General features: G+C 38.7%; 1 protein-coding gene across 32 annotated transcripts in view; it reads left to right on the top strand.

Annotated features, from left to right (window-relative positions):
• LOC5573475 (patronin) overlaps window positions 1-23,317 on the top strand; it is a 345,347-nt gene that overhangs the window by 111,721 nt on the left and 210,309 nt on the right. For all 32 annotated transcript variants that reach the window (XM_021854707.1, XM_021854726.1, XM_021854719.1 and 29 more), the window contains one exon: window positions 15,773-16,084. In XM_021854707.1, coding sequence (XP_021710399.1) covers window positions 15,773-16,084 — 312 coding nt within the window. The remainder of the gene's footprint in view (window positions 1-15,772; window positions 16,085-23,317) is intronic.

The following is a 23,317-nucleotide window of genomic DNA, read 5'->3' as shown; positions in this document are numbered from 1 at the left end:
TTTTTTAATGAATTCCTTCAGAAAATCCTGCAGGAAGAATTCTATTGATTATTTTTTTCAATAATAAATTTAGCTAGAAAATCCTCCAAAACTTTCTCTAGAGTCCAGAAGTTTTTTCAAAGATCCTTGCCAGAGTTCATCAGGAATTTCTACAGAAGTTTCAGCTTGATTTCCGTTAGAAATGCCACTTGATTTTTTTCAAGTGTTTTTGCAATTAATTCTGTAAAATTTCTATGCCATTTCTTTGGAGACATCTCTGGAAGAGTTCTTGTAGAAATTAATTGGAGACATTATTGTCAATTTTGAAGGATTCCTTAAAACTTCCTGGGATCATTTATGGAGCAATTACTTAAAATCTTAGAGGAAATACTCGGAAGGGAAGTAGATCGAACAGTAACTTGTTGAACCACTGGAAAACATATGGCTTTTTTTAAGAAATTCTAAAAGAATCATTGTTGGATATTTTGGTGGAATCCTAGGAATAGTTTCTGTGATTAAGCATAAGCATAAGCATTGATGACCGTACAATTCGTAGTTGCTACTCCGTGATAGACTGGAATAATCAAAATTGTACAGGGAACCAACAGATGCAGCTTGGGAGTAGCATATCATCTTCAATGTACAATTGCAAGAACTCCAAACTAATTAATGTCAACAACGGCGCCGGCCACGTCCTAGCGGTTATCGAGGAAGGGAAGGAATGTTAGTGTGACGTCCATTGCTACTAGAGTCCGAGATCACCTCTGCATCTCCTTGGTTTTCTCAGGAAGAAATTTTGTTAGGAATAATTTCTATGATTGGACGCAGAGCAATGTCATGCAGAAGGTGCCTAGGTTCGATTATAGATCGGTCCAGGATATTTTCTTAATGGAAATTTCCTTGACTTCCCTAGGCAAAGAGTATTATCGTACCTGCCATAGGATATACGAATGCGAAAATCGCAAAGAAGCTGTCAAGTAATAACTTAGGAAATGCTGAAAAGCCTACTCTTTCCCAGTGGGACGTAATGCCTAGCAGGAGAATTTCTGTCATTATCCTTAAGAAATATGAAAATAAAAGCCTGAATGTGTGTGTGTTGTGTAATCCAACTAACACCCACAGTCCGGCAGTGATATTATGGAAGAAATCTTCTTGCAATGCTTTTTGATGCTCTTGCAGAAAGCTTTAGTCCAGGAGTTAGAAGGTGATAGCACTATTGCAGATCCAGAGACCCATTTCAGAATGGCTGGATATGCAAAGATATGCTTTTTGGAACTGGCACGTATTTAGTTTATTGAGGTAACAATGAAGATCGGAACAATCTCACCACATTTATCCAAGATGCCTACGACGCTGTCTACCCAACAATTCGAAGCACTTTCTTCACCTTTCCACGTAGTTTACAGACACTCGGTCATCACTAAACCACACGTCCAAAAGGTATTACTGTGCAACTATTTCTCGGAAAACAACGAGACTCATCTGAAAATAAAAGCTTGAATGTATCCTCAAATCAATTCTTGTAGATATTCCTTAGTAAGTCTGTAAAAGAATTACTGGATGAACTCATGAAGAAAGTTACAGAGTAATATGTGAAGAAATTTTTTTTGCAAATTCTTGAATAATACTTGTCGTAACGTCTCAAGGTTAATTCCCAAAACTCAGAAATATCTGTTTTAAATGTATTAAAATCCTCTAAGCAGTATCTCAATAGAGAAACTTAAAAGCAAATTGGAGTACCTTGTAGTACCCTTGTAGGCATTTAGGGCGGAATGAAAAGGTACTACAAGGTACTCCAATCTACTAAATAATTCATTTCTACTGATTCCTGCTTGATACTTATTTGGTATTTTTTCAGGCATGAGGGCTCCAAAGTTCATATTTTATAGATATTCAGTAGCTACCAGCCCTATAGTGCAGAAATATGTGCGGTTTGAGGATAGGAAGAAGCTTGAATAGTGGTTATACTCGCGATGTGTTCTCTTTTTTCTACTGTTTATTCTCCACTTTGTTAGGGTCAGTTGTGCCCCATTTTATTGCTGGACGAAGAACGTGAACATTATTGATTTTTTTCTTGAATTGGTACGAGATGTTAGGTGTCTGTACGTTTCACACCAGAAAACGTGCTCCAACAAATCGCTACATCCATTCAATAAATCACCTCACAATAGCTGTTAATCCAATTTTCCATCTAATTTTTCAATCGAAATAATTCATACCATCGGCTCATCCATAACGGAGATGCTGTGTGCAGCCGTGTGACTGAAACCGAATCTACGTTCTGAATCCCTGAACTCGACACCGCATGCGAGACACACCGCATTTCATTCATTTATTTGTACACTGCACTCAATGCGGCAATTCACCAAACGGAACACTGATTTCAGGAAGCGGTTACCTTACGTCTGCTGGCTCACAGAGAAGATCATTCATGCATTCCACCAGCTTCTTAAAGCTCCATTCATACACTATTACACACACAATCTGGTGTTACAATGTCTAGATGTGTTTGAACAGAATTACGTTCTCGGCGTAGATTAAGAATCGGAAACAACACACCTTGAGAACCAATTCGATACAGCGAATTAAAGGCAAGCAAGCACAAAACAGACGGACGTGCCAAAGTGACCTATTAATGTGCGGAAATTGCTTCAAAATTGAACCGAACAGCGACCGGACATGTTGCATATCCCCATGCTCTCACTAACGAGAGCAGGGTTTCCTAATCAGTGGTCCGTGGATCCCCAAGGTGACGACCTTTGCAAATAAGTGGGATTTTTATCGAATTAAATAAGAATAACAAGTTGTAAAATGAGGGCACCATCTCGGTTTTCGGTGATTGCTGCAAGCAATGACGTTTCCCCGTAGCCATACAATTTTACGGCTCTCAAGATCCCACATACGCTGTTGCGCCCTCTTTATCCACCACTTTGAAGGAGATTAACATGAAAAATGCACAACCATATGTACCACATTCCCATGCATTAAACATGATATTGACGAAATCCTGGCTTCCACTGACTTTTCTCGCATTCTGCTCAAACCATTCTACGGGATTCTCTCGTTCGTCCATCACACGACTCGTAGCCAAGTTACGTCGCACGTGCAGAGGAATACGACGTAGTTTGGCACCAGAATCTCGTGTGCAGCATCCCCTTATCGTGTGTGCGAAAGAAGAAACAATGGTTCACTAACAGAACGGTAGAGAGGGAAATCTACGTTCGCGAGCTAAGTTCATTGGCATGTCAGATTCTTAATCCCTTGGAGGGCGAACGAGCTGCTGTTGGGAAAAGTTTTCCAATTAAAGTTTCATTGCTATAATCGGGGTGAATATCATGGCTTCAATGGTATTATATTCTCAGATGTATTGCAATTAAGTTTTCACTGCACTTGAACTGAATTTGTTGTATGGAAACTTAAGAAGGTTTTACTAATGTTTATCTCCTGTGGATGACCGTGCTATATTTTAACAAGGTCTTTAATGCACAGAAAAATTAATGAAGGAAATTTCATTGGTTGCAGCAATATGAAAAGCAATACATCAATTTCAAAATCATGAAACAAATAATTTAACACGCCTTTTAATTTACTGCATTACTTTAATTTACATATTAACGATTATTATCGATGTGCAGCTGAAACGATAAAAGCATTTCCTTCATTTGGTCAATAGGGGAAGATGGTTAAAAATGCCAACTTAAGCTCAATCGCAATTTACAGGTATATTACAAAGTTTTACTAGAAACTTGTATCGTATAACAGTAGTTTACTTCTCCCCCTACTCACGTTTTCAAAGGCACAAAACTGGAGAAATAGTTGGCAAACGTTCCTGATCTTCTTATTTTAAGCTTTTTGCTAGTGCACAACGCCAAAATAAAAAGTGCACTGTTGTGGGATGCTTTCTTCGCGAGATTTGTGGCTTTGAAGTTTCAGTGCAATCTTAGAAGTTGATTCCAAACTGTTAAATGAGGGATGTTAAAATGATACATGTATAATTCAGTCAGTCGAATGAGGTGACAATTGTCGCCTCGCTCCCATTTGATTAACATTAGTCGTCTCACGTCACTCGCGGTGAGACTGACTCGTCTCGACTCACACGCCGCGCAGAATAAGCAAAAATGTTACAAGTTTTCTCGCTCCCATCGGCATCATGTAGATCTATTGTGCTTATTCTGCGCGGCGTGTGAGTCGAGACGAGTCAGTCTCACCGCGAGTGACGTGAGACAACTAATGTTAATCAAATGGGAGCAAGGCGACAATTGGCACCTCATTCGACTCGTCTCACCTCATACGCCGCACAGTATAAGCACAACTGTATCACAGCCTACGTGATAGCACAACACAGCCTACGTGATTGAAAAAAAAACCGAATTGATACTACGCATGAATGTATGCCCATGTGAGTTCTTTTGAAGTGTTTGTCTGTGCTTTTAGAACTCATCTAGCTCATTGTTTCTCAACCTTGGTAACGGCGAAAAACCGGCTCGCTATGAGGTGTCGTTTCAGCGTGCTTTTTACATTGTCGGGGATCCGCGGACCCCTTGTTGAGAAACGTGTTAGATTCTCGCTGAAACGGCATTTTCGAAATAGCAAAAAATGTTGTATGCAACTCATTGCAAAACTCGATTTTTCCAGTACTCGTTGTATTTATCCAACTCGGCGAGCTTCATTGGATAAATGTACAACTCGTGCTGAAAAAATCATCATTTTGCAACTTGTTGCATAAGTAACTATTAAAGAATTTGAAGATGTTTAATAAAGAATTTATATTGTTATAAATGAGGAATGTTACAAGGATTTAGTAAAGTATACAATCTGCTAGTTACTCCTTCCACTGTGACTGGTATGTGTTTGTATTTTTTATACATTTTCAGTCAATATTGTAGAAAAATAAACTTCCAATAAATGGTCTTGCCGGGTAATGGTTTTCCGGTAAATGTTTCATTCCGGTAAACGGTATTCCGGTAAATTGCATTCGATTACCTGAATAAGGGTCTGCCTACACGCAAATGAACCCATTTAGAAAAATGCGAACATCCGGTAACATAACCCAGAACAAGTTGTTTTTCGCTTTACAAATATTCATCATGAATGACCCAACCCTAATAGTTCATTTTCGCGCGCCATCGGAGTGATTCTATATACCAGCTTTTGCGTGTTAATACCGAGATTGTCACTTCAGTCCAGGATTGATTGGCAACTGGTGAGCTCGTTTCATGCTTGTAATTACACATATTTGTATCGTGGCAATGTTACATTTATTTAATCGTTCAACAAACAATGGCGACACTTATAGTGACGAACCATCTATAAGTGTCGGCATAAGCGCTTATTCCAGTTTTATTTCATTTGGAGATACATGTACCTTTTCTTTTACTTATTTATCTCAATTACTAGAAAACAAACTTTGAAGGGTTCAACATTAAAAATGTCGATGCTCTGATAGACAACTTTTTAATTGAGGTTACCAAGGTAAATCCTGATCATGTAGCTTTTGAACCCTCCCACTAACAAAACTCCCTCCTGTGAAAACCATAGAGATGCAAAACTACTTCTGTTGGTTCCCTGTGCAATTTTGAGTATTCTAGTCTAGTATTCTAGTGATGAGGAATTATGGGTCATCAATTCTTATGTTTATACTTACAAATATACACCATGTACAAAAATCATGAAATCGGGAATGTTGCCTATAACATTCGTAACGATTGCGGTGTGATTACTGACAGCGAAGAAAATTATCTATCCGTGATTTATACAAAAAAATGTAACCAAGGCAATGAAAATTATTCATTTCATCTTAACAACGCCACTCAACAATAACAAAGCGTGGCAAAAATGACATTTTTGCGTGTCTCAAGGATCCAGCACGTCACATTTTCTAGCTACAGGTCGCCAAAGTTGTATAAAACACAATTTCCATTGATGTTTACATGAAATTTGAAGTATGATTCATCAAACTTTTTAGTGAATTAATCCACAAAGCATGCAATGTATGGTTTTAACTTCCATTTCAGATATAATTTGATTGAAATTGCACGATATAATTTAGATTTAATAAATGTTTCCACCATGTTGGCAGCCCCCATACACAATTCTTCGTTTCTCTTATATAGCAAAATACAATACTTTTCGAAACCATAAAAAAAACTTGAGCTATTAAATATTGTTATTCACAAAGAGTTTGAATTTTGTGGCAAATTAAGCGAATAAATTGCTACACAACCTGGAAAACTTGCATGCAAGTTGGCTTAAATAGTCATATTTTGCATTTTCAACACTCAATATCTCAAAAACTAGACGTGCTGTGATATTTTTGAAAACGGCAATGGATTCAGTAACACTTAATTTAGTAAATAATGGTATTTTGTTGCTTGAGACAAAAACGTGTTCCGCCATGTAATTCCTTAGGCCCTACATTCAAATACCTACGGCAAATGACTATGCAACCAGATTTTCATTGTATCGTATCGATTGCAATGGGCGAATCGGATATATTGCGAATTATATAACGGTACTCGATTTAAATTGCGCAATTTCGCGTAGCATTCATCCATTTTTTTTTTGGAAACTTGGTTTAATTACTGTTTTAATAGTTGTGTAAACTTCCATTAAAATTTTAATTTTGCATCTTCAACTGCACACACACGACCGATCAACAACACCTCTTGATCCCACTATAGCTATTGAGCGACATTGAATGCTTCTCGCGAGCAATCAAACGCTACACACCTGATCGGTGCAATCATTATCATTATGCACATGGAAACTCTCTCACATTATATTAATTTCCTCGGATGTGCCGGTCGTTGTGTCGGTGCAGTGCACTTGCTCGAAGATGCTGCACATAACCAAAGTGGGGCTCAAACACAGGTGAAGGTCACTAACCTTTACATGCGGAGCTGCAAAGTTGGCTTAGCACAGCAAAAAATAAGCCAAGAAACCCATTTCGAGTAGTAGCACGAAACTTGTAGTAAATTGTACTTATTTACCTGAGCGTGGTGAGATAATCGAGAGGTATCGGACGCGATTCTTATTCGATTGACCAGGGTTCGAATCTCGGTCAAATGTTTACATATATATATTTTTTTTGACTTCATAAATTGATTCTAATTATTGCTTGCTAGACTAAGATTTTTAGCAGTCGCCGATTGGTTTTGATTTTAAATAATCAAAAGATGTAATTTCACATCCTATTTGCGACAAGACTGATGTGCAGTCGGCATTTTAGACGTGATATTACAATTATTATTATTTTTTTGCTGTGTACCGTAGCGTGGTGTGAGCGCAACTCGAACCGCAATTATTCGAGCTTGGCGTGGCGCTCTTCGGGAAGCAGAGGCAATTCAATCAGAAACGAAGCTAAGCTGAACACTGATTGGGGTGGATGGTTTGGTGCTGTTGGTTGGCTGCTGGCGTTTGGTTTCCTTTTGTTTTGATCTTTATCTTCCGATCGTTCCGTTCCGTTCCGTGTCCATCCGTCCGGCAAGTCTTGTGTGATATGCCTTATGCATGCAGCTGGATAGTGCTCGATGCCCCAGGTATGAACCGTAGCGGCTCTGTAATGTATCGGGTGGTGGAATTCCTACCGCCATTGGCGTAATATAGAACGGGGAAAGGGGTGTCGACATTTGGTCAAAAATTTTCTCGAAATCCTGCAAACACATTTAACAGCTCTTCCAGAAATTCTTTGAAATTTTTTATAATGTACTTCTTTAGTTTTTTTTTCTTTCTTTCTTCGTACAGTGCCTAGCGCAGTAGAATTCCTTCGTACAATTTTAATATTTCCATCAAATTTGTTTTTTTCTACAATGCTCACTGCTAAAAGTTTAATCTGGAAAAAATGTTGGAAAAAATTACTGAAAATTTCTTTTTCTCAATATCTGCAAAATTGTTTTGGTAAAAATATCTATTTCTCTGGAATTCTGTAGTAAAAATCCACGATAAAAAATTAAAAAACTCCCTGTATTGTTTTATTTTTTTTAATCAATCAATCTAAGAATATAAAGAATTAAATTCATGAATATTAGAGTGATTCAAAAAATAGTTTTTGTTCCACACCGCTCATTCAATTCAAGATCAAATTTTGAGTTTCCTTCCTAAATTTAAGCTCATTCGGATGAAAATTGAGACTGCACAAGCCCTTCAAAGTTTATATGGGAATTACTATGGGATATGCAACCAAATCATTCAATCGGTCATAGTGTTTGCCCATGTGCTCTTGGGGATTAGAGCTACGTTGATAATGTAAGATTTAATCATCAGCTACAAGTTTGCCGAAGACTGTTTTCAAATCGGACGGCTCAGTAATTAGATATGAGCTCAAATTGTGGGAGGACACTCAGAATTTGATCTTGAATCGAATGAGCGGTGTGGAGCCAAAACGATTTTTTGAACCACTCCCATGAATATATTCATAAAAAAACCGCATAGATCATTCTGTTAAGACAAAGCAGGCCGTCATTGAAATTTGTTGCTAAATCATGTCACAATTTCGAATTAAAGAAAATCACTGATACATCAGCGAATATAGTGATATTCTTCCGGGTCTGTATGAACTATGAGGACTGAGTTTTTTTTTCAAATTGAAATAGCAAGCTGCATTGTCAACATGGCTGCCAAAATGAATGACGGGCTACTTAGCCTTAACGATCAACGCTCCGTCATCGTAATCATCGTCATCATCGAAACTTCAAAAGCAGTTTTTCTGTTCAAAGCTCAACATTGTTCGATGAAAAGTGTTCACTGTGTTTCAGTTGGGGATCAGAATACAGTGAACACATTTTCATGTTAATTTTCTTGATTTTGAACGAAAAAACTGCTTTTGAAAATTCCGAATTCAATGACGGATCCTGCCCCCTTAACAGTTATGGATGAATTCTTTCATCAGTTTCGGTAAATAGACGGGCGTGGGGTCTAATGGCAACCGCTTCTGCTCCATAAGCAGTAGGTCAAGGGTTCTATCCCAGGCCCGTTCTTTTCTTCGTACTATGTAGATGTATCTTTCACTTGCATCTATCTTTCACTGTATATACACTTTATCTATTCGTTCATAGCAATCGCTAGAACCAGAGACGGTCAATAAACCATTCCCCTCATTTTTCCATCATTGTAGGACGCCTTCCTTAGAGTAAGTTGGGGCAAAAGTTCGACCTTAGTGGTAAAATCGAAGTTTTCAGAAAACCAATAGCAGTTGAAACAAAATAAATACCATAAAGTGAACCTTCAACATATTGACTATTATTTTGCTGAACATACATGTGTCAAAATATTTACCCATTTTTAGTCAGGGACGAAAAAAATCATGCTCACTATACTCAATTCACCGACATTTGTGCCACCATCAAAGTAACCGCACCACCACCAATATGATTGTACCAATGAAGATGGCACAAAAGTAGATTGGCAAAACAAACAACGATGCCCGTATGTCGTTGGTGTTTTTGATAATCAGAAGCAGAAGAGTGTCAGTTTTAGAAAATTGAGTATCAATGAGGTTCATATTAATTAAAAAATATGCTGCTATACGGATAATGAACGATCTGCTGCAACGATATATATATATATATATATTATATATATATATATATATATATATATATATATATATATATATATATATATATATATATATATATATATATATATATATATATATATATATATATATATATATATATATATATATATATATATATTATATATATATATATATATATATATATATATATATATATATATATATATATATATATTTATACATATTGCTTAAAAATGTAAAAACTCTTCTTCGAGCTGAAATTTCACTATGATACATGACACAAATGTTTTCAGTAGGGTAGTAGCACCGGATTTGGTCATATCACCAATCGTAGCCATAGTGGATTTTACATTGCAAATCAGCATGAAACTTTTCGTGTTTAGTAGAGTACAGTCACATGATTGAGCTACTTTCATTTACTCATTTGAATTGATTCAACAGATAAGGGAAAAAAAAAACATTTCCTTTATATCTTTATCCGCCATACACCTAATCTGGCCAGGGCAGTCCTAATTTAGAATAAAACTTTTTTACGAAGTTTTACGAAGTAAATTCAATTTACGTCACTTTTTTACGAAGTGCGTTAATTGAGTTTAGACAATTATGTGGTGAATTATGTAATGGAATGACCACCGGTTGGAGAAAATCGTTGGAACCCTATACAATATGAGTATTTTCAGAACGGGCACAAAAAGCTGAAGACGAAAATCGATATCCGATGCATCCAACATGGCGACCTCCGTTTGGAGTATATCATTGAAATACCATACAATATTGGTATTTTTGGAACGGGCACGCAAAGGGAATCTGTGCCTGGCGCCATTTTGGAATCCAAGATGGCGACCTCCGGTGTGGTAAAATCGTTCAAAACCCATGAAATATGGGTATTTTCGTAAAGGGGCACGACAAGGGGATGACGAAAATCATTATCCAACGCCATTTTGAAATCCAATATGACGACCTCCGGTTGGGGAAATCCTTAGAAACCCATGCAATGGATAACGAGAATCGATGTCCCACGCCATTTTGAAATGCAATTCAATAAAACCGCAACTTACGTAATCTTTTTTTACGTAAATTCAATTAACGTCACTGCTTTTACGAAGTAAATTCAAGAACATCAGTACAGATCAGTACATTGATCCATTTGCTTATATGAAGAGTTGAGATTTTATGCCTTAATTAAGTATCATCAATAAACAACTACTTGTTTGTAGATACTCAGGCCTTTATTCCGTGGAGTCCAATACATTGTTTACTAATATGGATTGTTACGGGTCTTCGCAACATTAAAGAACTATCTATTGATAATTGGTTACGCTTGTTGATCCGAAGGCCTATTTTCGAAAGGACCAAGTACATCCGCACAAATTAATACAATACACCGTTTACTCACAAGAATGGTTAGGGGACTTTGGAGTATTTAAAAACTAATCTTAAATCACATATTAATAACGGGGTTGGTGGTCTAATGGCTACCGCTTCTGCTTCATAAGCAGAAGGTCATGGGTTCAATCCCAGGCCCGTTCCTTTCCTCGTACCTTGTAGTTGTAACTTTCACTTACTTCTATCTACCATTCATAATATATCTATCGCAGTTCATAGCATTTGCTAGAACCCGAGACGGACAGAAATAAACCGTTTCCCTACGCTTCCATTTTTTCATCATTATAGCATGCCTTTTCTTACGCCTGATACATAGGCAGTCTGCTAACCAATCCAGCATGCCTCTCTGCCATGAAAAAAAAAAAATACTCCACTCCTTCACCCTTCCCGCATGAACTGGCGTTGACACAGTGGTATATATGGTTTACCGTGGGAGCCAGTTTAATGCATCATCAATTCTTCCCCCTTCCCCTCTTGGGTCTGCATTCTGACGTGGTATGCGCCATTATCACCTAAAAATAGAAAATCACCAGCACTTATACACTGAGGGTTCCTTGTGTAAGTGCAGCTGATCTGGCGATACTGGAGTAGCAACCACGGGCGGCCAGTCAAGCTCAAGCTCACTAAGCTTAAATCACATATTACCAAGGCCTATATTTCTATGGGAGTCCTTGGAGGACCAAAAACACCCGCACAAACAAACAAAACATTCCGATGACTTAAATGAATGCTATACCATATTAAAAAACTATCGATAGACCGTTGATCACGCTTGTAGATCCTAAGGCCTATATTCTAGAGATGGTCGGGTTTCACAGTTTACAAACCCGAACCTAACCCGTACCCGACTTATTTTATTCCTTCCAACCCGGATCCGACCCGAACCCGAAAAATGTTTGCTGTTCAAACGCGAACCCGACTCAAAACCCAAAAAAAGTTATCTAAGACAAATAGAATAGAACCCGAGTTCGATTGTAGATCGAAGAGTCCACTGCATCGACGCCAGTTCATGCAGGAGTGTAGGTATGAAGGGGGGTGTAAGGCAATCTATAGCAGAGCGGTTTGGTTTGGGAATGCCTATGTAGGGAGCCTGATCCTATTCTTGGCACTTTTGATTCACTTCGGCAGTGGGGTTTTTTGTAAGCTACAGCTCTCATATTTGGCCACAATGTGCGTTGTATTGATACGCTTTTTATTGCAAAGTTTTAGACAATGCGGCCGAGAAAACTCCCCATGCCAAAGTGAACATTTATTTTTGTTTTTTTTTTTTACAAGGGGAAATCTGCAAACAGATCCCCTGAGAAGGTAACTTTAGGGAATGGGGGTGACGCACCAACGACGAACCGCCAAAACCAGCCTATGCACTGTACTTGAGCAATTCTTTTAGGCCCAAGTGGTTCTGCACCCTATCAGAGGAGAGGCCTCTTAGAGGCGTGCTATAATGATAGAATAATGGAAGCGGGGAAACGGTTCCTTGTCCGTATCTAGTTCTAGTGATTGCAAGAAAAGGAAAGGGACAGGCATGGGATTGAACTAAGGACGTTCCGATATTGCGAATTATCGATATTTGATTCGATACGATTATCGAATCAAAGTATCGATACCACCGATATATTGATACAAAATATCGATATATCGGAATATCATATGATATATTTGAATTTAGCAAAACTCCTATATCGCTTCGTGGCGTGCTGTTTAGTTTCTAAATATGTGCAAACAATCTTTGAACACTCAAGATCTATTATTACAGGATAGATTTGTATGAGGTTATTTTTAAATTTGAACAAAAAACTGGTTTTTCATTTTTGATGATTGCTGATTATTGAATGATGGATTCTTGAGCCTTAAATACAAGAAATAAATGTTAAATGGGAAAAAAAACCTACAATTGTTTTCCACCTATGAGAGCATGATTATAATGAGGTCTTTGCAACTTTTTTACACCTTATCAGAGAATGTCAGATCGTTAAACAATTTTTGCGTACGCAGATTTTGCGTAACAATCAGACGAATTTTCACATAGGTGAAAAAAGTGTCCAGTCAATTATCGTTTCCCATCTCTCAGTTCAGAACATGGCAACGACATTTCTCGACTGCTGGAGGCTGCGTCTATTTCGTCTAAGAAACAGGTTTGTCTCAAATCTTTGTTTATGGTAACAGATGGGAAGAAAGCAACCCTCATACCGCGGTCTAGAACTATACTGCGATTTACTTAATGCTTTAGCTAAAACTCTATAATTTTTACCCATATATTAGAGTACGATATATCGAAAGGAAATATCGATATTACCGATATATTTAATAGAAAATATCGATACCAAAATATCGAATATCGAATGCAAAGTATCGATATTCCGATAAATCGGAAGTATCGGAACGTCCCTAGATTGAACTAATGACCTTCGACTTGTAAAGCAGAAGCGATAGCCATTAGAGAGAGTATGCAGAAATCTCCATATGAATTGCGAGATAATTCTTTCGAGATAATTTTCGAGGAATGTAATAGTGCATTATCCAACTCTAACGGAATTCCCAATAAATCTAAATATTAAAAAAAATCCAGCGGAATCTTTTGGAAGATTGCTAGAATAAAATCTTTTAGATTTGTGTGCAAAAAACTGTTGAGAATCATCCTAGCTACGCCAATGCCTACCACCCCAGCTGGTTCCATTCAACCAAGTTCCGATTTCAATTTTTCGATTCCCCACTTCGGTGCTAGTTCGACCTGGTGTGCTGTAGTGATCCGCACAGGTTGTAATTTACAGATCGTTTTTATGATTTGCAGAAAAACGCCACTGGTGGTTGATACCCCCCTCCTGTGTTGGATGACGATCACAATGACGGAAGGTGGTACATGTGTGCGTATTGGGGAAGTATCCACTGACTGTGCAATGATGATGAAGAAATATGACGTCAGCTATTTCCTCCCGGAGTCATCGTCTCATAGTCGACTCGGTTCAAGAAGCCGCGGACGTTATGGTTCCGTGAAATTCTTCGCCATGTTCTGTTCCAGTAATTAGACACGGTTGATGGTTGAGATCGGGCTCCTCGGTAGACGGATACAGCGAACAAGACGGCGTCAGCTTACGAGGAAACGTTCCTAACACAGTAGCAATCGTTCCATCAGTTTGGATTCATCACGAGCTCCGTCGTAATGTTTTCAAAACATTTTCCCCGACTCAAGATCGTTCGAATTTCCCAATATTGAATCGTTTACACCAAAAGACCAGTTTGGATTGGAGTCTACCGCGAAATGTTTGTTTCTTCCTAGTAAATCGACGAGATTTCAATTTCCTTGTAAAACGCTCGTAACTATTGCTGTTTCCTCCGGCAAACGCTGGTTTTGCTATTTACGGAGTTTCGTTTTCTCAGATTACATTTGTAAACAAAAACCAATTTTCGAGGCGATGCCGACGACGAAGAAGCGGCAACGTCTAAAGCGGAAAACATGCACATTACTCTCCTCCGCCGTTGAAGGTGTTTCGACTTGGTTAAGGCCTGGCGGCCAAACTCGGTTTGATCAAAACCGACGGGGAGCACCCAGGAGGTAGTAGCATAATTACTTGGCGAGTTATAATCATCATCATCATCATCAACAACATCGAACTCATCGTTGACGCCGGTATGTGTGAGGTGCGCTAATGAGCTCTCGCTGCTGTGGAATTTTGTTACGGCAGCCGGGGGTTACCTTCTCAAGAAAGGTGAGCTTCGTTGATGCTCTGAACTTTTCAAGGGCCTTAGAAGTGCAATGATCTGCGCATATAATTGGACCTGTTTGTAGGAACAGCATGTATTTTATTAAACTCGATAGATATCAATCAACGGTGATTAAAGGCTCCCCCAGATCTAAGCGACTTTTCACAGCGACAGCGACAAACAATCGCCGCGATTTCGCTGATGTTTCGCTGCATGCACTGTTTGAAAAGTGCTTGCAGCGCCTTGAAAATTTGAGGTGTGGCTTCGTTCTATAATCACCTTAAAGAACATTTAGGTGCATCGGTGCAAATGTGAACGGTGAAACCTGTAACGGTTGTCAGTATTCCTTGATTTTTTTTTCGAAGGTCTAAGGACAGATGTCTGTAAAGATTGTAGACGTGATTCTTATCGAATCTTTGCGCAATCCTTCACGAATTGCAACCTAACTTTCAATACTATTTTATATGATGATAATCTTCTCGATTGCAAGGAAAAACAATTTCGTTGTGCATTTGTTCAAGTCTTAGATTTTCACACGCAAACAGCCTTAATACTATATCTTATATCTGATAACTACATGAAACATCCATCTAGTTTCATAAACATAACGCTTTCGCATATATGTACTCCGGAAACAACATCCCAGGTCCATATAAACACCGAGAAAAAGTACTCATATTGTAGCTTTGTCACACTTTTCTCCGCCATCTGTCTGCGGTTCCTATACTGGGTCTTGCTGCGCTATTTTGAGTGTCACACAATTTGACGTCAACATTTCATAAGGGCGTTACCACATCTTTCTCTGAAATTGAAGAGTACAGATGACTTTCCTCCCGCAATCCAACCCCACTATCGGAAAGAGGACAATTTTCTCTTTCTAGTAGTGTTAGACGACGTAAAAAGATGTTGTTTACAAAAACAGTTACGCCCTTGTGAAATGTCGATGCCAAATTGTCGTCGTTTGTCTTGTCATATGTTCCGCTCCAACGCCATCGTCATCTTCGTGTCTATCCAGCGCAATGTCCTTCCCATCACGGTTAATAGCAAACAAAGCGATTATGTCATGGTGATGGAAATCAATTTATCATACCGAACATCGCCCACACAATAACCTTGAACCCCGACAACGATGATTCTAAATCGGATTTTCATTTTTTTTTTTCGTTGCAGGCCAAACAGCGCGCCTCGGTCAAGTGGCTCCTGTCGAAGGCGTACAACAATCGCGTTCCAGAGTTCCTCAAGGACCCGTTCTACCGGGACCACGAGGGGCAGGACCACCTGAAGCCACAGATCGTCGTCGGGCTGGGGAACGCCTCCATCTACTGCCAGGTGCTGAGCAACATCTACTCCGACCCCAACTACCAGAGCCTGAACCACTGGTCGATCCTGCAGACGCTGTCCCGCAAGGGTGTGCCACTGAACGAATCTCCGGACCTGCCCCTCACCGAGACCGTTCTGATTCAAACGAATCCTCTTAGAATTGTAAGTATTCTCGCCGGTGGGAAACAAGGGAATTGAATCCTCCGCCTCCGTCGTCCTTGAACTTGACCTTGCTGTGGATGTCGATGAAGACGGGAGGCTTGTGTTGCGCGCACGAACGATTCGACAAAGGACCAGCCGTGCGGAATGTTGGCCACGGTGCTCTCCAGACCGTTATTATTACAAAAAAAGAACTTCATCTAATCTGCGCCCACCAGTCGTTTTCTATGGCTTAGCTTCACTGCCCATAACTGCATATTTATAACATTCGACAAAAGTAGGCTTTGAGTAAATGGGATACTAAGTATGCATTTTATGGCAGTATGGGAAGGAACAAACATTTCTAAAAAGTACCAAGAACTCAGAAGTATTTATTTGAGACAGCAATTTTGTACAGCTTATATCGCATATTGTGTAAATAGACAGAAAATAATTCTGATAGAAAATTCATTGCTACTGCATTACGAGACTCATGTATCATTTCAATGTGACTGTTATGCGGTTACAATTACCGATGTGACAAAGCAACTTGGTATTTTTTTCAAACTTTCTAGAACAATCTCAAAGATTTCAGTAAGTTGATCGAAAATGCTTATCATTAGATGACTCTCCACGATATTAACTCGAAATTGTCAAAAATGTCGAATGAGTCAAATATACAGTTATAGGCAGTTCATGTCTGATAAAAGTTTTAAAAAAATCGTATGGACCGTTTTGAAGTCCCGCCCATTTGATGGTGTAGACAATTTACACCGTCTTCAGCGCAAAGGCTGCACAGACTGAACGATCACTAACATTAGGCAACGGAAAACACGGAACACCCAGCAGCCCAGCGATGAATTCTCGCGGAACATTACTAAAGGACCTATCTAACATTGAGAGGCTCTCTTTGTTTGCTTTCTCTTTCATTAATAACTGAGTCACATTAACCTCTTCTGTTGCGTTTTTTGTATGAAACGCTAGTCAAGGAAATTTACTTTCGATCTATAGTGAAAAGCTTCCCAAAATCTTTAGTATTCCACTGTTATAATCGAAAGAGAACGAGAGAGGAGAAAATCTCTCATTTGTACATAGGTCCTTTAGTAATGTTCCGCGAGAATTTTTCGTTTGACGAAAAGTTTTCACTGACTGGAGCGGGAATCGAACCCACACCCCGTGGCACAATACGCCTAGACGACTGACGCCGCTAACCGCAAGGCCGCTAACGAAGATCCACAAATCTTATGAAAACATTTATTTACTAGTGTTTCATAATTCGTTATAATCAGATGAAATCAGGAATTGAATCCAGAGAAAATTGAGAGAATCTCTCACGTATCGCTCTCTGTAACTATCATAACATGCTGCACATTATGAGTGACTGTTTATCGTATATTGCTACTTTGATCAGATTGGGGGGATAGTAGTGCATGATAAAACCCCTCTAAACATGCTCCAAGCCTGGGGGACACTATTGCTATTGGAAGTTCGTGGATTGTTTATCGTGCCAGTAAAGAAAAACACCTATCCCCAACGGTAAACATGCGAGAAAAATGGATTTTATCATCGCTCTCTCATTGGGGCTCTCGCTTGCTGCTTCCATTTATCAGACTTGTTACACCTTGCGATACAATGACGATCGTGGACCGCAACAGATGGGATGTTTGTCTTGGCTTGCTTTGATCGTGCTTCATTCTCAAATGAGAGCGAATTCTGCAACGCCTGGATGAAATACATAATCAAAGCTTGGTTTCTATAGGCCTGTGTATTGCTCATCATCTAGGGTAGGATTTTTGAGGTAGAGTAGTCATACTATTACGGGTCACCCACTATTATGGGTCATTTCTATTTGAATTGCACGTTGAAAAGAGTGTTATATACATTTGACTAGGTGACCAATTATAGTGTGAGCAGTGTATTAGATCATCAACATTTTGAGTCGCGCCATTTTGTAAGCGCAGGGTGGGTGTCCATTCATCCGGGAAAAGCGGGAAAAATCCGGGAAATCCCCAAAATGATACAAAAGTGAAATTTAAAATTTGTTCCGGCCCAATGCCAGTTTGTTTCAATTTTAGGCACTGTGTGAGAAACTAGGAAAGTTTGCCAAGTGTTTATACTAACTTTTATTCGTTTCAAGTAAGACACTGAATTGTTTATTTTTCTTAGAATTTTTCCCGATTTCTTGTGCAATGGTTTTAGATTTCTGGTAGCAAAACATTGAACATATCCAAAGGTGATCTTATGGAACATCATCATTATGATAGAAAAAATCTAGAAGGGTATCAGTATCAGACATATAAAATGCACCAAATCCGTTTTCCCATACAAAATGGTCAACTTAAGAGAGCTATATCTCCGCCGTTTCTCAACCGATTCTTCTTTTTTTTTTAGTGACGAACTACAAATTAACTCAATTTTTGATAACTATTGAAAAAGTTATGTGAAAACTTTTAGTTTAAAAGTTACAGATAGGTTGAATCTTGACATAAAAAATGCATCAGACACAAAATGGTGTAGCAGAAAAAGTACGCGTCGTAGCATCTTGGTGTCTTCAGCGCATTTGTTCATTGAGTGGTAAGGACCAGATGTGCTAAAGACACCAAAGGGATACGACGCATAATTTGACTGTTATATCACTTTTCGTCTTATTGCATTTTTATGTCAAAATTCAACCGATCTGTAACTTTTCAACCAGTAGTTTTCACACAACTTTTTCAATGATTATCAAAAATTGAGGTAATATGTAGTTCGTCACAGAAAAAATAAGAAGAATCGGTTGAGAAACAGCGGAGATATAGCTTTCTGAATTTGACCATTTTGTATGGGAAAACAGCTTTGTTGCATTATGTCGGATACTGTAGATACTTCCTGGCAAGGTTCTCGATAAATTTTCATTAGGATGCATGGAATGGCATGAGCATGAGATCTTTGCTGCAATCTTACTAAGAATCTTAAAATTCTTAGTAGATTCGTAGATGTAGACGAAAAGCTGTCCGGTACAGGCTCATTAAAATTCCGTTTGGAGGATTCCTGAAGGTACTGCTGACGGGTATTTTTGGTGAAATCTTGTCTGGATTACTATTTTGATAGTCCTTGATCTATGACAAAGTCCTTATGATGCTCCTTAGGATATTTTGTGTGAATTCTTGCAATCATTCTCAACATTCTTTTTGTTTGATCATTTGCTTGTCCCTGGCAAAATCTTCGATGGATTAATAAATGGACAGACCTTTTTGAATATTCTTAGGAAGATTTTTGTTGATACCTTGACGAGATATATTTTTAGCATTTATTTTTTAGCATTTGAATACCGTCAGGTGTGTTCAATGATATGCTGTAAATGATCATCTCAATCAACAGAATTTTGAGGGCTCATGCGCTATGTAGCTTTACTAACCGAATTGCATCATGCAAGGTTTGTTGCAGGTCTCATTTTAGAAACTTGATCATCATTTTGATGCTTAAATCTGAAACGTCTTTATTTTTAACGAAAGATCTTGCATGTCTATTTCAACCAAAATGGTCTCTAAAGTCACTTTTTTACTTATTTTGCTTGCAGTGAATACCGGATCAGAATTCCTTTTGGGATTGCTTCTCAGATTCCTCGTGGAAAACCTTCAGGAATTCTTCTAGTGAATTTCTCTAGAAATTCTTCCAGGGATCCCCCAGAAATGCCTCTAATGATTTCTTCGTTATTTTTCCAGATTTTTTTTTTTCAGAGGTTGCGTGGACAAATTTCTCAAGAAAAAAAAATGTTAGGAACCAATAATTAAGAATTAAGAGCCAAATATAACACACAACCACTTCGTCGTGTTGGATTATTATGGGTGTTTGAAAGGATACAGGGAAAACTTTCCCAGAGACTATTCTAGGATTTTGATTTTTTTAGTTATTCTTTCAAACATTTTGATCCTCAATTACACCCATGAATTGCTCCACAATATCCTCCAGAGATTACTCAAGGGAACCTACTAGGAACTCTGCAAGAGTTCTTCAATAGATTCGACCTGAGATTCCTCATGAAGATCCTCCAAAAATATCTCCAGGAATTTCTCCAATATTATAACCAAGGATTATTGCTGTAGCTTTTCGAATATGTTCTCGAGTAATTTATCAAGTGAAATCTCGATTAATTTTCCAAAAGTTCATTTGAGGTTGTAAACTGGTTAAAACTACAGAATTAATTCGTTTAATTCGTCCGATCATTCCTACCCACATCTATTTTGGGTATTCTGGATGATGTTTTGCAAAGAATTCCTTCAGACAATTTTTCAGTTATAATTCAGATATGATATAAGATAGACTCTATGGTATAGATATTCGGAATAATAACTGAAGGAAACTTTTGTTACATATGTTATGTTAATTTTAAGAGGAATTACCGGAAAATCATTCATAAAATAATGCTTGAACTCACTTTCGTATGAACGATCTCTTCCGAAATGGATGGATTTGGATCCGTCTGACCAGTGCTGGTAGTGAGTCACTTTTTAGTGACTTGGTCTCTAAGAAGTAATTATTCTCTTCAAAAAGTCGCTATTTTCACAAAATCAGTCATTAAAGTCACTATTTCTGTTATGTGAAGATAAACCAACTATAGTCTCCTTTAACTGAAACAGCAAGCCGTAATGATTTTCGGTATTCAAAAGACAAACATAATGTCTAATCTTGACACCTAAAATTCAAGAAAGAGATGGATTCTTGGCGAATTTTTTGCATAACGCTAGGCAAACATTTCTGGCAAAATTTCTAAAATTTTTAAGGTTCAGGCGAATTTGTGGAACAATTTTGGACAGAATTTTATTAGTGAGGTATATGAATAGTTCAGTTGAAACTCATAACGTATTTCCCATTTTCCTATTTCTAAATTTCTAGAATAATTCTCGAATAACCAGGAGGGCACTAACAGTAAAACTGAATTTTGTTTGCTTTGCTACCTGAGTAGGAATAACTCGCACGTATCTTTGAATACCAAATGTTGGTATCATATCATAATTATGTATTATTCAATAGGTAACACCTCAATTTAGTATTATTATGGTATTATAAATAATGTTACAACAAAAAAAAAATTCTCATATACAAAAGTTATTTCACTTATTTTGGTGGCTGCTTGGGCACGTCAGGAGTTAATCATCAATATTAACCTCCTTTTCCCGAGCAGCCTAGATAGCCGTGTAGTGTCGGTAGCGGTTGTTTCAACTGGCTAAGAATTAACACTACGGATTGCCTGTTCCGGTGGTAAAAGTCCACCTCACAGGTGACCCCTAATTTATGGTGTGATGCGTATCGTGCCTAAGAATGAATGGTTAGGGGGGTCTAAATAAAACCTAACCGCAAACGGAGCCTGTGGGGTACCAGGGCGCCCTCCACAGTATTGAGTCCTTCCTGTGCTACCCGGAGCAATGGTGCAGGTGACCTTGTGTTTCTCCGAGATAATCGGCTACCCTTCTTCAGTCTCTATCTTGAGGCTTAATAAGGGTGGGATTATGAATATGTTGACATTTAATTTAAATTATCACCTATATGGATTCGCATTATGCGTTTTACACAGTGTATTCTGTGCTCTTTCGCCTTTGGCGACTTTAAATAGATACCGATCTGGTTTTTTCGTTGCTGGTCTTTTTCGTGCTGAGATTGCAAAAAGCTTAATCCTGCCTAGTTTGGGTAGTGGCTACGGTTAGGTTAGCTCAGATCAATCTTCAGCATAAAAGAACAGCAACGATCAATCTTTGCAGACTCATGCAAAATGGTGCAGCCCAAGTGGCGCTAGTTCAAGAACCCTACTTTCGTAGAGGGAACTTCTATCTAGGTAACCTTGTGGACCCAGTTTTTGCTACTTTTAGCAAGCTTGAAATGGCAAACTCGCGCTCCATGCCCCGCGCATGCGTGCTCGTTAATAAAGCAATCGTTGCTACACTCATCTCTGAGTTAACTACCAGAGATGTATGTGCTGTCACAATCGATGTTTCTGTTGGTGACCTCAACAGGAAATACGTCTATTGTTCGGTATATTTACCACATGATGAACCATCCCCAACGGATGACTTCAAACGAGTTGTCGTACACTGCGTAACAAAAGGCCTTCCGCTGATTGTAGGCAGTGATGCCAATGCTCATCACATCATCTGGGGCAGCTCGGATATCAATTTGAGAGGCTCCAGTCTGATGGAATACTTAAGTAGTACAGACCTTGGATTACTTAACATAGGCAATCGCCCAACCTTCATGGTTTCTAATAGAGAAGAAGTGTTAGACATAACGCTCTGCTCGAATAGAATCAGTCACGAGTTGACGAATTGGCATGTATCCGATGAGGAATCATTATCTGATCATCGCTACATCTTCTTTGAACATTCAAATGTAACTGCGCAGACTTTGCGTTTTAGGAATCCCCGGTCAACAAACTGGGAACTCTACATTGAATTGGTTGCGACCAAATTTCATGGATATTCTCCGTCCATTGAAAATCCAAGTGATCTGGATGATGCCGTTGATACTACAACATCCTACATTATGGAAGCTTTTGAAGAAGCATGTCCTCTGCGGTCTGTAAAGACTACAAGAGGGACCCCATGGTGGAATTCCGTTCTGACTAGACTCAGGAAACAATGTAGAAGGAGTTGGAACAGACGCCGTTCAGCTGGATCAGAGTCGTTCAAGTCAGCTCGCAAGGCTTACAAGAAGGCTCTTCGTTCTGCTGAACGATCCGGCTGGAAAAACCTTTGTACAAATGTTTCCAGTTTGAGTGAAGTCAGTCGGTTGAACAAAATTCTTGCAAAATCTAAGGATTTCCAAGTGAACGAAATTCGCTTACCTAATGGTGACTTTACTTCTTCCGATGAAGAAGTTTTAGAATGTTTATTCAATACACACTTCCCCGGATGTGTGGACATAGCATCTACGGATGAACCAAATGTCTTTTCATGTAGTTACGAGTCTCTGGCCTCGGCTCGCAGTATCGTAACTACTGAATCGATTCAATGGGCACTTAATAGTTTTGCCCCTTTCAAATCTCCAGGAGCGGATGGGATTTATCCTGTTCTGCTCCAAAAGGGATTTGAGTCTATCAAACATGTTTTGAAAAAGCTACTTGTAAGCAGTTTTGCTACCGGGTACATTCCCAAATCCTGGCGTGATATTACTGTAAAGTTTATCCCAAAAGGAGGACGTGCGTCGTATGAGGAAGCGAAGAGTTTTAGACCAATCAGTCTGACCTCTTTTCTTCTGAAATGTCTGGAACGCATTATCGATCAT

Source organism: Aedes aegypti, chromosome 3 (genome assembly GCF_002204515.2).
Source record: "Aedes aegypti strain LVP_AGWG chromosome 3, AaegL5.0 Primary Assembly, whole genome shotgun sequence".
NCBI lineage: Eukaryota > Metazoa > Arthropoda > Insecta > Diptera > Culicidae > Aedes > Aedes aegypti.
Note: the sequence above shows the minus strand (reverse complement) of the source record. Positions and strands in the feature narration are given on the sequence as shown.